This window comes from Lepidochelys kempii, chromosome 6 (genome assembly GCF_965140265.1).
Source record: "Lepidochelys kempii isolate rLepKem1 chromosome 6, rLepKem1.hap2, whole genome shotgun sequence".
Taxonomy (NCBI): domain Eukaryota; kingdom Metazoa; phylum Chordata; order Testudines; family Cheloniidae; genus Lepidochelys; species Lepidochelys kempii.
Window position 1 is genome coordinate 33,192,679 of NC_133261.1, and position 15,866 is coordinate 33,208,544.

The 15,866-nt window shown below is 37.7% G+C and overlaps 1 protein-coding gene across 1 annotated transcript; it reads right to left on the reverse strand.

Annotated features, from left to right (window-relative positions):
• Positions 1 to 3,747: 3,747 nt before the first annotated feature.
• LOC140912660 (calcitonin) lies at positions 3,748 to 8,921 on the reverse strand. Its single transcript, XM_073347441.1, has 4 exons — positions 8,821 to 8,921; positions 7,218 to 7,313; positions 6,720 to 6,851; positions 3,748 to 5,869 (listed from the first exon to the last, which is right to left on the reverse strand). The coding sequence occupies exons 2-4, from the start codon at positions 7,301 to 7,303 to the stop codon at positions 5,671 to 5,673; spliced, it is 417 nt and encodes a 138-aa protein (XP_073203542.1). The 5' UTR covers positions 7,304 to 7,313; positions 8,821 to 8,921; the 3' UTR covers positions 3,748 to 5,670.
• Between the last annotated feature and the right edge of the window lie 6,945 nt (positions 8,922 to 15,866).

Consider the following 15,866-nt stretch of genomic DNA (forward strand, 5'->3'; position numbering starts at 1 on the left):
AAGAGAAATGACCGAGGAAGGGGCACTGCCAACATGGGGAGCTGAATGCAGGAACTTGTGCCTTTTGATGCTGACCACTGGGCCCTGATCAACAGCAGAAGCACTGAAGTGGCTGAGGATTTACTGCTGGGCTAAAGGAGTCCCCAGACTTCATCAAAATCCTCTACTGAACACTCTGTCTCTTCCAGGGGAAGGCTAAACTGGGAAGGAGATGAAGAATTTGCCAAAAGTATCTGAGGAAAAGAGCTCTCAGACAGCTACTAAGGAAACTCCTCCCTCACCATATAGAAGCAGAACACTGTGGATCAACATCAGTGCAGTTAACCAGGCCTGCCTGTAAAGGGCACTGGCAGGAATACTGCACTAGAAAAAAAAGGAGAGCAATATCTTGCCTGCCTCTGAGAATTTGAAACAGTGGAAAAGCTCAAGCAACAGATTCCCATGAGAAAGATAAACACTGAATTTGCTATTAGTGCTATTTCTCCACTGGTCATTTAAATAAGTATATTCTTTGTTGAAACAAGACTGTACACATGCAAAGTATTTTCATTTATCTGGACCAGTACAACTATCTGTTGCTGTGAAATAAATATTGTTCATTTGAAGCTAAAAAAGAAAACAAAACCAGACTAATTTATTTTCTATTCTAGTTTCTTTGGTAAACTTATGGAAAAAATTAAAGTACATGCTAAAATGATTTTTCTTACTACTAATCTACTAATCTGAGCCCGCGTCTCTTTAAGAGATTAGTTTTTTCACATTAATGTCTTATTAACAAACTTCACCTTTCCGCCTAACTCCAGCAGTTGTCCAGGTTCAATACACATGTCACATTTCTAAAGCAGTAGGACATAATCCTAGTGTTGTTAACCAATGTTATATCTCAATAAAATGTATTCTAATGTTCAAAGCTATTTATGAGCTATTACTGAGTATATAATGACAGATGTGCTCCTCTGTATTGTTGAAGTAAGAGGACCAAAGATATCATTGTAGAGTAATATAGGTTAATCTTCTTAGAAACTGTATACACCTGAATTCTAGGCATTGCAGAATTCTAGATTATTGTGGTAACAAATGCAGTTTGTGTTTAGCTAAGAAAAAAGTATCAAGCACTGCATGTAGAGAAAAAATTATTTATATTGAAGTTAATTTCAAACATAGTATGTAGTATGAAATTCGCCACAGCCCTCCATACCACTTAAATCCCACCAGAGATGGTTGTGTGGGAATCATACAATCTTAAAACTGCTCTAATTTACCCCAAAAAGCCATAAACGTAGCCAAGGATTGGCATGATATAGGAGTGTCCCCACCACGTAGCCTTTCCTCCAATCATGCCCCTTTTCCCTACCCTTGCCACAGTGGTGCAAGAGCCCTAATGACCGCTCCGCACCATGAGATGATCGTCTCTTCAGTGGAATGATGCTCCCTGGACTGGTGAAGCTGATTTTAGAGTCCGATTGCACTGGCAGTGCAGTGCAGAGCAAAACAGACTCAGAGGCTATGTCTACACTGCACACTTGCTGCACACTGCGGCAAGGAAAGACTGGGGGGGGGGGTGGAGGGGGGATGGAGACAGTGGGGAAAGGTTCTCCCTGCTGCCTCCCATCTGCGAAAGCCTTTCACTGCTGCTGAAGTCTTTCCCTGAAGCAGGAAAGGCTCCAGCTGCAGAAAACTGGCAGAGCCTTTCCCCCCTGTCAGAGTTTTTTCCTGCAGTGGGGAAAGGCTCCAGCAGCAGGGAGACAGCAGGACACTACGCTGCTAAAAATAGCAGTGTATATATGGGGGCACTGCTTGGGCAAGTGAAAAGCTGTGTACGACACAGACCCATAAGCTTCAGATGTCTCTTTACTCGCCTAAGCAGTGCCTCATCACCTACACTGCTATTTATACTGAACCTAGGTGGACTAGCCATGTATCTACTGTACACACCGCTATAACAAGTGCGCAGTGTAGGGAAGGGTAAACCCAGAGTATCTAGCCCAGCCAGTATATTGAAAAGTCAGCAATTTCCTTCTGTAGGAGAAAGGACCCGTGTTGGTTAAAAGGTGTCCTCCTTGGTTTTAAAACCACCCATGGATTTTCTCCAATTTCCTTTTACTCCATTCTCTGTTCTTCAGCTCCTCTATAGACAGTCTCAGACACTGGTTAATCAAAGAAACTGCTTCTTTGCAGTTCCTTCAGTCTGTAATTGCCATCCTGAATCTCTTTCTCTCATTTCTTCTCTCTCTCTCATTTCAATCTCAGCTGAACACATCTTTTCTCTTTTGTCCATCCCCCTACTATTTAACTCTGTAAACCATTTTGGAATATAGATTGTATGAAAGAGGCTATACAAAACTTTTGTCTTGGTCTATACATTATGACATTTGTTACTACCAGGAACTGTGGGGGGTTATTCTGTTGAATCATTTTGTAATTATTTTTGAGCTACTGGTTCATGAGTTTGTAAAAGGGAAAATGTTTTCTCTATTCTGAACATTCAAACTTTAGTTCTCAAGAACCACTCTAGAGCCTGTAGTTATATAAGACATAGGAAGTACCATATGGGAGCAGGCCAATGATCCTTCTAATCTGGTATCCACATTTGATTAATGCCTGATGTTTAAAAAACAACTATGCAATAAACTAACAATAAAATTGGTTTAAATGAAAGATCAGTTTCTCAATCCAAATGTATCTAAAATACTTTTTTTAATTTTGCTTAAATTCACAAATGATACAATACTGAAGTGTTTTTAAACATACTGTACAATCATGTTAGTTAAATGTTTTACATCAAGGCACAGCACACCATATTTTACAGATATGCCTTGACAGGCAGCAATTTAGTGTAATCCCCGAGATTTGGCAGTATTGCCCAGATACAATAGCATGGGTCAGATTTCACATATATGCTAGGAGATAAATAAATAATAGATGCTATCACATTTTATTTGAAATAGAATTGCATATAAAAAGAATATACAATAATTTAATTTGAATAATTAGATTGTTTTGTACTATACATAACAGAAGTGCTTTCATTTGTTTTTAACAAAACATTTTTATATATTAGAAGGATGCAAAAAATGAGTCTTCTGTTTGGCCTTCTTGATTTATGGAGAAGAGTTGCTTTCGTTAGAAACAAAAGGGAGTTACATTTCAGTTTCATGGCAATCTGAAAGAAAGAAATCCAAAATTATAAAAATATTGATACTGAAATATTACTTTTAGTATAACGCAAGAATATCCATTGATTGAAACTATTATTTGAACCAACCAGCTTTGTTTTACAAGGTGATCTAGCATTCATTACAACTGATTATTTAAACTTTTCACTTTCCTTTGAAAAAAAGAGACCTTACAATACATGTTCTACTTAAATGTATAACTGGATTTGTAACACATTTGGATTAACTATTACTGTTTCTTTCTAGGATCTAGACACCATAAATCTATTTTCCATCCAAACAAGAATTCTACGTAAGATATTAGCAATGGTAACATTACCAAGGGAAGTAAAGATTCTCCATTTATTGCAGGGTGTTTACCATATTCCAGGCGTCATTCAGATGTTTATATTTGAGCATTTCTTCTTCGCCTCCCAAAAGCTTTAGATCCCACATTGGTAGGTACAAAGTTGTTCTTGCCTACTCCTCCTGACCTGCTCAGGAAGTCTGCCAGACGATGGGTCACACAGGTTGCTGTGTTACATGCCCTTTTCTGTGCTGTTACACTGCTTTTCAAAATAAAAAACATATATTTTACATAGAGAGAATGTAAAGAATACTTTGTTTATATCAATAAGGTGTGGTTCTACCTGGAAAAGTACCTCTATAAAAATGGTATTGTGAAGTTCCATATTTATTGTGTTTCAAGGATTTATATATTGTTCACTCAGTTTATAAGTTAAAAAATACTTTTCTTTTTCTAGCTACCAGGTGCTACAGACTCAACTCAGGTTGTGAAAGTCAAACTGGGCTCTTTCTTTCTTGCACATCATCACCAATAGTTAAGGTTGCATAGACAAAATTATCTCCTCAATAATATTTGATAAACTCCATTCCCACCAGCAAATAATTGAAATTTAACAGACAACTGTTGATAATGCATAAGGAGTAAAAGAATTTAGCTAAGTCTCACCTGAGTTGGTTCTGTGGTGCTGATGGAGTATAGTAGCAAAAAACCTGTTTTAGGTACTCAGATCAGCAGCTATGTCCGAACACACAAAAGCAGTGAAATCCTGGCTCCACTGAAGTCAATGGGAGTTTTGTTATTGACTTCAATGAAGCAAGGATTTCATCCAGGAACTAAATCTATAGAGTAAGAAGTTGCCAGGGATTTTTTAGTAATTTTTCAGAGTTGAACTGCACATAGTCATTTTCCTTCTTCCATATATCTGATTGCACTATTTAAACAGCTTTCTTCTTTATTTAGGCCTTCACTGAACAAAACATTAAGCAATCCCACTGACTTCAATGGGACTACTCACTTGCTTAGAATTAAGCACATGCTTATGTGTATTGCTGGACTGGGGCCTTAGAGTACATACTTCTATAGTCTTTGTTCAAGCTAATCTTCTATTGAACTCAATGAGAATGTTTCCCGAGTTAGGACTATAGACAAATCCAGAGACAGTACCATAGAAAACATCCCTGGTAACATGACAATTGTTTTCTGAACAGTTCCCATATTATGAGATATATGCTGTACAGACAAAAAAAAAAGTTAGAGGCACAAAAGTAGCACTAAATCTGTTGTATTAAAGTAAAAGGGTTAACAGAAAACAAGATTTTAAATTACCCAGATATGAAAGCCCCCCCTTTTTCAGTCTTTTAATATACAAGTCTACCTCACAGGTTATTTCTAAAACTGATACATGTAAAAAAAAATCCAGTTATTCATGGTAATATATCACTGTAAAGAAGCTTCATGTAAATAATTTAAAGGAAAATGAAAAAGGAATATTAAAGTTCTTACCTGGATGAGTTCAATGAGAACAGTTTTAAACCTGGATTACATTTCTAGTGTTTTCACACTAGTTAATACATGCATTGCTTGATGCTTAGCCATTTCAAAAGTTCATACAAATTGTTTTACTAAGATTGTGTGTGTGACTGATTATGTATGCACACATACATATAGAAAGCATTAAAAGGGTCTAGGAGTTCTCCCAGTGTATATGAACATGGTCAAATTGTTCAGCTATTCTGGAATTAAATTATTATACAACTTTTGTATTGTTCTGCTCTTCTCTAGTTCTGAAAAGATTTCTAAAACTTTTCTGGCTTTGTCTATTCCAAACACAATTAATCAAAACAGACCTAATCCTCATAGAAAAATAGGTTTATTGAACAAGTGCATGAGCAGGCATGAAAGAAGAGTTTATCTGTACATGTAATAGCTAGAAATGAAAAGCTTTGTTTAGATTTTTTTTAAAATAAATGTCTAAGAAAATCAGTTGAAGTCTCAAGGCAGTGCTGTTCATTCTTTTTTAATTTATTTGGGGGTTTTTTTTCTAACTTGGTATGTGTGTTGTGTTCTTTATTGTCCTAACTTTAAGTCCATCTCAAACATTCTCTGTCGAAAACAGAATCAAAATAACATAGCAAAGTTAGCAATCAAGGTTAGATCCACATGCATCAAGTTAAAAAAAAAAAGGGAGAAGGGTGGAAATAAGCATGTCTAGTTGTTTCCCAGGGATTCCCCATAGTTTGCATAGCGTTCATTTTCCAGGTCATTCAGCACATTCCTTTTCTTGCCAGGAGTTCCAGCCCCGACGTCAGTACGAGGGTAAGTTTGCAATTTGTGCAATTCTTGAGACAGTTTGCCCAGCACACAAGTACTCAGACTGGCGCAGCGTTTGGAAATAGGTCTATCCAGGCTGCAGGGGGAAAAAAACATGCCAAAAAAGTAATATAAATCATGCACATTCATGCATTACATTCCTAGATAAATAAGTATAATTAGGAGACAAAAAGAAAAGGATAAAATCCCCTCACACTCATTTCATGCGGGGGGGGGGGGGGCCACACTTGAAATCAGAGGGAGAACAGAGTTCCATCATGAACAAAATGAATATTGTTTACTTGATCAAGCAAACTGATTAGATTTTGGGATGCTGGTAGTCAAAGGAGAGCGGGGTTGTCTTCCAATGTACTAGACATGCTGTTCAGTCTCTCATTCATCAACATGCTTTGCAATAGGAATTCATTAAGGTTAATGCAAATGTACTTGCATGCCTTGGCTCTGAGGGAGAGGGTGGCGCTGCGTGCACTATTAGGATGCCCCGCTTCAGCCAGTGGCCTTCCATGCCTCACGACAGCATCATGCACTATCGCGACAGAGAATCCAGGAGCGATCGAACAGCCCTCAATATTACCACCGGGAAAACGTACCGCTTGCTGCCATATTTTAATACAACCCCCTCCTTGAAGTTCAACTCACCCTCCAATGTTTTTTTTTATTTATTTATTTTCTCTCGGTTGTAAAAAAAAGATAAAAGCAGGTTAACTATGTGGAAACCATCCACCTGATACTGACACTGGAAAACATCTCTGCAGTACCATCCCTTCCCAAGTATTGTACAAGGTCATCCGCAGTCCCAAGGGAGAGGAAAATCTTAGCCTGCCCGAGCGTCTGCTGAGGTGGCTCTTGCTGGGAAATCAAATGGACACACAGAGTGGTCCTGCTTCCCCAGCATCTGTGCATATCCCCGGGGCTGTAGCCCTTACCTATTCTCCTCAGTCGCTTGTTCCAGTTCTTCCGCGGTCATCTGAACAAATTCTTTCACCAACGCATTTAATAATCGCCGAGCTTCGTAATCACTGAGTGTCACTCGATCTGTTATAGACTCTAAGCCAGGTCTAGGTGGAGACAAGCGAGACAGCATGAATACAAGGATAACTGCTGCAGAGACTTTTGCCTCTGTGCACTTAGGCAGCTGAGTTCTTTTAGACACTTTTCAACACAGTTGAGCGTGTCTTTGTCACTAGTGTCCATATGTATACCAAACTGAAGACAAAGACTACTCGTTCCCTCACACACTAGGTAAGTAATCTATTGCATGTTAAAATATGAGCATTACAAAAAAATAGTATTAGGAGATCTAAGTTTTCTCCTTTACTTTGATCCACTTCCTATATGCAGCCATAACGAAAACTAAATGTCTCCATTCCGTTCAGATTCAGTGCTCCGAAACTCATGAGTTTCCACCGCTCTCTGCTTCTTACCTGAGTGGGGTTGCCTGGAAGCGATCCATCTGGCACATAACCAAGGCATAAACAGCAAGGAAAGATGAAATCTTCAGCATAACCATAATGTCCTCTCTACAACAAAGATTCAGATCAAACAATGGCCATTTTCCAACCTCCTCAATCTTATCAGATCTACTAAAGATGCAGTCTTTCTCTAGGCACACTTGGTAATAGGTTAGCAAAAAGAAAAGGAGTACTTGTGGCACCTTAGAGACTAACCAATTTATTTGAGCATGAGCTTTCGTGACACGAAAGTTCATGCTCAAATAAATTGGTTAGTCTCTAAGGTGCCACAAGTCCTCCTTTTCTTTTTGCGAATACAGACTAACACGGCTGTTACTCTGAAACTTGGTAATAGGTTGTTATTGTTAATTTGCTTTGGTCTCTTGCTTCAGTTTTCTCAAATAATTTTCAGAATTTTTGTATATGACCAAATTGTAATTTTTGGAGTATTTTCAGAGTTAGGATTACTATCAAGATGTAACTAAAATGGGATTTAAATTAATGTAGATCTGTCTATAAACTGATGGGAAACGTGTCTCTTCTCCTCTGTAGTTGAAGCACTACACATAATTTCATGCATTTAATGTGTCGGATCTGAACTGGACAAAATGGCACTTCAGGTACAGTAAATCTTATGAAAAAGCATGAAAGCTAAAGCTAGTGTTATTTTTAAAATATGAAATATGACCACTATTTTTATGTATTCTCATTTTTGCAGAATATTAATACATTTTAATCGTTTTAATGTTTAATTTAAAAATTAAAAATAATTCTGTTTGTGTAGAAATCAGTACATTATATTAAAGAGTGCTCACTTCCTGGTACAGTTTACATACTAGTCTTCCAACTCAAATACAAATTAGATAAAATTATAAAAACAGGTCCATTCAATTAATTTTAATTTTAAAAATCCCAAAATTATGACCAAAGATAAATAAATCCGATGAATTCAAGTCAAGACAGCAGAAAGATTTAAAAAATCATATCTTGAAGAATTCCTCTCTCTGACACACAGCTTTAATTAATATCTCTAGATTAACTTAACCTTTTCACTCATAAATTAGAACACCTATTACTACCTACAGCATATATTGCTAGATAACATACAATGAAGGTTGTCATTCTTTACACTTTTACCATTTTATAACAGATTTTGTGAAAAACTCAAAATGATTACAAAAGAAATCAAGCTATGCAGCCCAATAATGTAGAGATTAGGGTGTTTTTTCCATACAAAATATAATATACTACGCAGTATCGGTTGCTTTCAATTATTCTAAGGGGATTATGTATTCCTTCTTTTACCTTGGTATTTTTTATTTTTATTTTGTTTTATTTTATTTTGAGGAATCCAGTAACGTGTAATTTAGAAGACCATACGAAATCTAGCTAATTACAAATTATGCGTTCTCTGAATGCACAGAGAAAAATCAAAACAGAGAAAGGCAACACAAACTATAACTGGGCACCAGTTAAAGACCTTCCTGGGTACAGGTACAGCTTCAAGCACTGAAGTAAGCTCACCAACTCTAGATTTAAGAAAAGAAAAAGAAAAAGCAAGGAAGAGCATGCTTACCTTGAAATGCAAAGCTTCTTAAGAAACAGTAAAGGCTTCCTCAATATATGTTTCTAAATCGTGATGCTGTTCAATGCCTAAGTACCCCCCTTTTATATCTACCGCCAGGGTGAAAGTGTGTAGGCGTTTGACCGGCACTGGCCAGCCAATCATAAGATCTGTTGGCAAAATGTAGCCAATCCACAACCGGGCACGAAACCCACTGCTCTCCAATTACGTCATCTTCCAGTCACTGAGTATTCCATTCACAAAATTTGCTAGTCAGCTGGCTACATCTGATAGGTTTATTTGCACTGAGGTCACTTGACGAAAAAAAGACGGATCGCATCAGACGATTAATGACAAGTAAGGGAAATCGTCTCGAGTCATTAATAATGTACAGTCCGCCCCTTACCCTCACAAAAAGTACCATATCTTTTTAATGAAAAATTCAAAGGACAGGTTATTTACTTATTAGAAGCGACATCTACTGCAAAAAATACCGCATTGCAGACAGAAAAAAGGACCTTGACAACGGCGGATTATCATTATTTTTATAGTCTGCAAATGAGTGGCTATAGTAATGTAACTTCATACATGGGAAACTGTATTTAGTATTTTTACACATATTTTCTAATAGTACAGTTTTTTGTTTTGTAACAAATTAAAACATGAATGCAGAAGTTATTTCACTATTTTCCTGATGAATGGGAATTGCTATGTTACTAAATAAGTTTAATTATATCACGTTAAGAGTATAGTATCCGGAGCAAATAAATCTGTTATTCTCCACATATTAGAAAAGTTTTTCCTTTGGTACCTTGAAGCCCGATACTGCAAACCTTTACTCACTTGGGTAGTTCCCCTGACTTCAAAGGGACTAAATTTTGAGGTTCCAGCCTGTGGATTGCCAGGTTACGCATTTTCCCATAGTTCCTGGTATCTAGTGTCCATTTGCATTTGGCCAAGTATATGAGGAAAGGGGAAATTTAAAATAACTGAAAATAAATACCAAAACATTCATGGAAAGCCCCAAAGCCCATTGAAATTAATGTGAATCTTCACTCTGATTTCAATGTACTTTAGATCAGGCCTTTTGTCTATAATGAACAAAAATTACTCCCCTTCCTCTGTCAACCAAGAAGAGCAATTTCCATTTTTCCTCTCTTCTACAACTATCGACCATGCTGAAGTCTTTCCACATAGCATACCTCGCATTCTTTATTGTTAATGTAAACTAAATTCCGAGTTAAAGGTCAAGCATCTTGTAAAATAATTCTTTCTCTCTGGCTATTATATTCACTTTTCATAGGGTTTGAGAAACAAGAATAACATTAGTCTCCGGAGTCATCTGAAGATTAGCAAAAAGAAAAGGAGTACTTGTGGCACCTTAGAGACTAATAAATTTATTTGAGCATAAGCTTTCGTGAGCTACAACTCACTTCATCGGATGCATTAGCGCAACCTAGTGGGGTAGGCAGTTGTTTGGAAAGCAGGTCTGAAGAGAGATGCTGGTTAAGACGGAAGGGATTGGAGTCTACTTTTCTTCTTTACAGGGACTTCTATTCAGAGTCAGTACTTAAATTGTGACCATTTACTCGTCTCTGTTTCTCCTTTGAACAGCACGGATTTAAACTGGTCTTTGGTATGCATTCTTTGAAATCCGTTTACATCCACTGAATCGAACGCAATTCTTGTTCACAGTATGAATTTGAATTCCCGTGCAGGAAAAAAAAATAAAAATAACTGCACTGTCTTCTGTGACACACAATTATGACTCATAGTTTATTTAATATAATCCCAGGGGAAACTGCATACTGAACTACTATGTTACCAACGGTAGCACCTGATATTGAGAAATAATGTAAGAACCCATCTCTATTCCGCAGCAAATTGTCCGCAGAAAGTGTACGAACAGTGGGACAGGCTCGACCATCGTCTCTTAGAGGGGGGATTGCTAGCAGATGTTGTAGCCGGCGTGATTCAATCATTTCGTGCTACGAGCCCTGTCTTTATTGATTGCCATAAATACTATTATAGTGGCAGCTTCCTTTCTGCAGCCTGCTTGGAGCAGCTGGGAGTGTTTGGAGTTTGCCTCCCATCCGCGGCTCCCCCCCACCCCCTCGTCCAGAGTTGAAGTGGCCACGTTCCGGCAGCTGCCAAGCTGCTTCCCTTTCCTGGGCACTTTAGAGATACAAGAGCTACATCCGCAGTGGAGAAGCCTCTGCCCGAGCCAACCGGCTCAAGCTATAGGGTCAAATGAATCACTCTCAAAGGGTCTCTTAGTCACTGTCTAGAGGCGTGGTAGACGTGTCTCGAGTTTGCACACCTGCTCCATTACAGGATGGTTGGATTTACTGTATGTTTGTAAAGCTGTTTTGCACACACACATTGACACAAACACATCCAAAGGAAAAGATCGGACAGCAAGTAGTTTTTCCTGTGGAAAATATCAATAAGGTGTGTACTTTCTAGGTGGGTCTTTTCTTCGTGACAGAAAAGCTCTTTATAAAGGGCAGAAATAGGTTCTGCCAACAACAACAAATGGGGATAAACCACTTTCTGTTTGCATCACCATAATAAACATTGCATTTTCTTCTCACTTGAGTTAAGTTTCCATTGTGCTCTTGAGAATATTCCTGGGGGTAAGTATAATGCTTTTCTTTTACTCTGCTTTCCAAAGTGGGCGCGTGCGAAGCCATCCAAGTACCGGATTTCAAATACATTCTGTTAATAACACTGATTCATAGGAGAGGGAATAGAATTACTCCTTAACGAGAAACAGAGCATACCAGTCTGTAGCTCGTCGCGGACCCGGGGTTCAAGAGTAAACCCTAATGTTTTGCAAGCAGATTGTTCCCCTCTCATTCATCTGCTGAAGGGGAGCCTTTGCACAAGCCATGAGGTCCATTTGGCTGCCTTTCTGGCAGTGTGCGTTTGGCAGGGATCCGGGAGTTGATTCCTGTATAACGGTGATACGGGGAGTCTGGAGGGACAGTGAGAAGGGTGGTTACCGAGAAATCCCCCTCTGGGAGCGCTGGAGAGGGAGAAAAGAATTGCATCAGGCTGATTGCTTCTCTGTGCTTTAAAGCAGAAAAAGCCTTTTTATTGCACCCCGGAGACTTACACTGAAAACCTTTTCAGCCTTTCATAAGCATTTCAGTTTGTTTGTAGAGATGATACTCTGCAGACATATAATATGAACTGATCACCCATGGACATAATTACTAAGGTAGAAGCCAAACTATTTCTCTCCTAACCCAGGCAGCTTTGGACCCTGCGAAATTCCGAAGAAGACCCACTGCCTCTGACATCAAGCAGATGGAAGGGAAAAACCTACAGAAGGGTTGCTGAGTCCTGCTTCTACACAAAGCCATCATACCATGTGACCACAATAATAAAGCTTGCAAGAATGATCTCAAAAACTGAAAGAGACTATTCCTGTACGGAAATATTATCCAATACATATTCGATATACACCCATATATAATCATGATTTCTCCATTTACTTAAAAGAATCATATATAGATATATTAATTCTTATTTCATTGTTTCTCATTGTTGGAAACTACAGTCTACATGTGCTTGAACATCAGATGTGTGACTTTTTTATTTTAGGTTTAATTGATATTTGATAATGAAACTTTACATTAACACTCTACTGCAACCTTCCATTTCTGAAAAACTGGTGAAATTACATAATCATTTTACAGAATATGGCTAACAACACTTTAAAATGGGTAATTCGGTTCCCAAATCCTCATTTAAGAGATTAAAATTGTAATTCATGAGGGGAGCAGCTGCGCGGAGCGCTTTTAAAAATCAGGCCACTCATTTAGCTGCCTAAATTTGGATTTACGAGCCTAACTTTCTATAATTTGACCTATACACAAAATATGATTACAGGGATTGCTCCTGTTGTAGTAAAAATATTTATGTCCCTATTGATAGAGTTTGAAGCAACAAGATGAATGCAAAATATATGCTGGTTTTGTTCATGTTATATTTAGTTCTAAAGCATAAATATACTTGATCATAGTGAAAACATGTTAAAAGATGCGCACAATTCACTGGCTACCTAAAAAAGGCATTGCTGATTTTTTTTTCTATCATTTTTGGTTTTCCATTACAAACTTCTTCGGTTCACTTTAGTAATAATGGTTGCGTAATACATCCATTTATAAGCCGCACACCTTGGATGATTGTAAATCAGCCTCAGGTTTCCTCAGATGACCAGGAATTCATGTCTTTCTAAACTCTCTAAAATTTTCCCTGGGTTCAGGATTTAATGACAGTTACAGGTCAGAGGGGGCTTCGATGGTTTATTTTATTTTCAGGCTTCCGACTTCAAGTGCAGTACGCAGTAAATGGCTTTATATAAATGCACAACTATGCTGTAGATGTTGTTATTTAACTGTAAATTACCTTGGGTTTATAATTTCCCCAAGATATCTCCATATTTATATATAGAATTTCGACTTTTCAGTTTTTGATGAAAGTGTCCAAATATATTTAAGTTTTATTCCTCTTCTTACACGAGGTATACTAACATTTTACCACACCTGTACGTGCAATCTTACATGCGCACCGAATTAATGTCATGTAAGAAAACTAATCTAAAAGAATTATCATAATTTCAAGGGATACAGAAATTAGTGGACTGCAGACTACCACTTGGACTATTTCAAAGCTTTGCTAAGGATTTTCAGGGCTGCCACAGGGATGAAATTCTTGCGTTTTTTTACAAGAAGGTTCACCATCCTCCCGGGAACTGTTGACCCTGCGTTTATATGGATTTCATCTACAGAAACAAGGAACAACTTATCTGCAATTGAAATAATTTTCTAAAAGAAAATGTAGGACACTCACCAAACTCATCTGAATTTATGCCAGCACAATGATAGCACAGATCACTTTGCTAAAAGCCATAACGAATTTAAAGATCAATCTGCAGAAATGAGAGTATCTTAACCTGAAATGCAGAATTGTGACTTGCATTTCAGTAGACTCCCTTGGGAACAGTTTTTGAAGTTTTTATTTATTTTTTATTATTATGCTTTTTCCTTCTACCAGATTAATGGAAGTTTGATTTTAAATAACCCATTCAGAATGCTTATTTTCACCAAGGCAATTTCTAACACTATTGGAAGACTGAATTAATGTGTTTTGCCTCTTTGGTATCCTTATTTCTGGAAATTAGAAATAATTGTCTTTGAAGCAGAGACAGGATGAGGTAATCTCTTTCATTGGACCAACTTCTTGTCTTTAAAGCAGTCTGTCATTATGTACAGTTAATTCTTTGCTTCACAGTCATTACTTTAGTCTTTTCAACATGGCCTGTACAGTTATTCACATTACAATAACATATATTTGCTTAAAGAAATCCAGCTTTCCACATCCACATTAATATTTTCTCTCAAACATATAGATAGAGCTGGGTTCATTGTAGCATAATTAAAAAGCTACATTCTGATTGTTTTTGTTAGAGATGCAAATCTAGAAAGCAATTTTCTCTTCAATGAACAGATTTTCTATTTAATTCATTTATTTATGTTCATAGGGAGAAGCCTAGGTTTCTCATTAACAGGACTTGCCCTGTCTAGACTCGGGGCAAAGTCCTGTTTAAAATTGTTAATGTTAAAAAGTTTTAGCTGACACTTTTTAAAACTTAACCATTTTCCCTACTCTAGACATTCCCATTGTGTCTTCTGATCCTGGTTAGCCCTGCTAAACACCACCAGCTGAAATGATGTTAAACAAAATAATAATGTTTACACTGTGTGTTTAGTATGATGTTAGTTAACGTGTTCTAACACAAAGTAATTTTCCAACATAGAAAAGCATATAAACTGCACAAAGGAGTTGCACATGAAGGAAACACAGGGAGAACAGTCACTCTCCACAGTGGCTCCACAGAGAACACCACAGACACACACAATAGGCATGCGCTGAGATGGTGCCATAGCTCCACATTTATCATACAGATCCAGTGACCTGTGAGGAATTGAATTCATGCCTCACCCTCTCCATGCACAGAATGCAGGGGTGCACAGAGTCTAACTGAGCCTTTTGCAGGTAGAATAAATTACATCATATGAGTGTGTCTATAGAATTAAACAGTCCCTTTCTATAAAGGGAAGCCTACAGAACATAGGAATTGCTATACTGGATCAGAACCATGGTCCATCTAGTCCAGTATCCCGCCTCCAACAGTGGCCAGCACCAGATGCTTCAGGAAAAGTGCAAAAAACCTTACAGAAGGTAGATGTGGGATAAGTAGCCTTCCAAGTAGGTCTCATCCTAATACCCAATGGACATTGGCTTAAACTCTGAAAATGAGGTATTATATATTTCCCATTTTTTTTGTTAGCATTAACTATAATTCTGTACGTTCTTAACCATATAAATGTCAAATCTCTTTTTAAGTACTGCTTGTCCAGTCCAGTTGAAGGGCCAGATTCAGAACAGGTGTAAGTGGGCATCAAGTCTGTAAAAGTAAATAGAGTTTCACCTACTTACAACCAGATCTCAATTTGGCCATTAAATGAGCATCTGCCCTGCAAAATTTCTTAAAGTTTCCTGAGCTACATAATCACTAAGGTTGACCACAGTGTAGAAGTATTTTCTTTCTAACTGCCATGGAAAGCTGAATCATGCATTCTTTAGCCACTGCTTGCTCAAGAGCTCAATCTGTGAGTCCAACAAGTCCACTAACCCGTTGGTCTCTTGAGAATGCATAAATGAGTCAATGAGCATGTGAGCAGGTTGGATTTTTCCCAGATGTTTACATTTTTTTTCTAGGCCAATATATTAACACTGTTGAGAATTATATTTTTAAAATATATGCTACATTCTGCCTTGTTCTTGAAATGGTGGAGAAAACGATAAGCATAAGAAGAATGAAGATTTTTCTACCTGATTGAGAGAGAATGCACTTTTATGTGTAGTTAACTCATACAAATTTATAGAACTTTATAAAATTAACACAGATACTACAGGGATAAGGGGAGTGGCCACATAGGTTAGACAGATTAATTAGATACATTTGGAGTGTGGCCTCCCTATCT

Bases quoted from the DNA above. Each gene is read 5' to 3' on its own strand.
- LOC140912660 (XM_073347441.1), bottom strand. From the start codon at position 7,303: ATGGTTATGCTGAAGATTTCATCTTTCCTTGCTGTTTATGCCTTGGTT. The intron at 6,852-7,217 runs GTAAGAAGCAGA...GTCTCCACCTAG, and splicing joins TTCCAGGCAACCCCACTCAG to ACCTGGCTTAGAGTCTATAA. The intron at 5,870-6,719 runs GTAAGGGCTACA...TTCCCCCTGCAG, and splicing joins CAAGCGACTGAGGAGAATAG to CCTGGATAGACCTATTTCCA.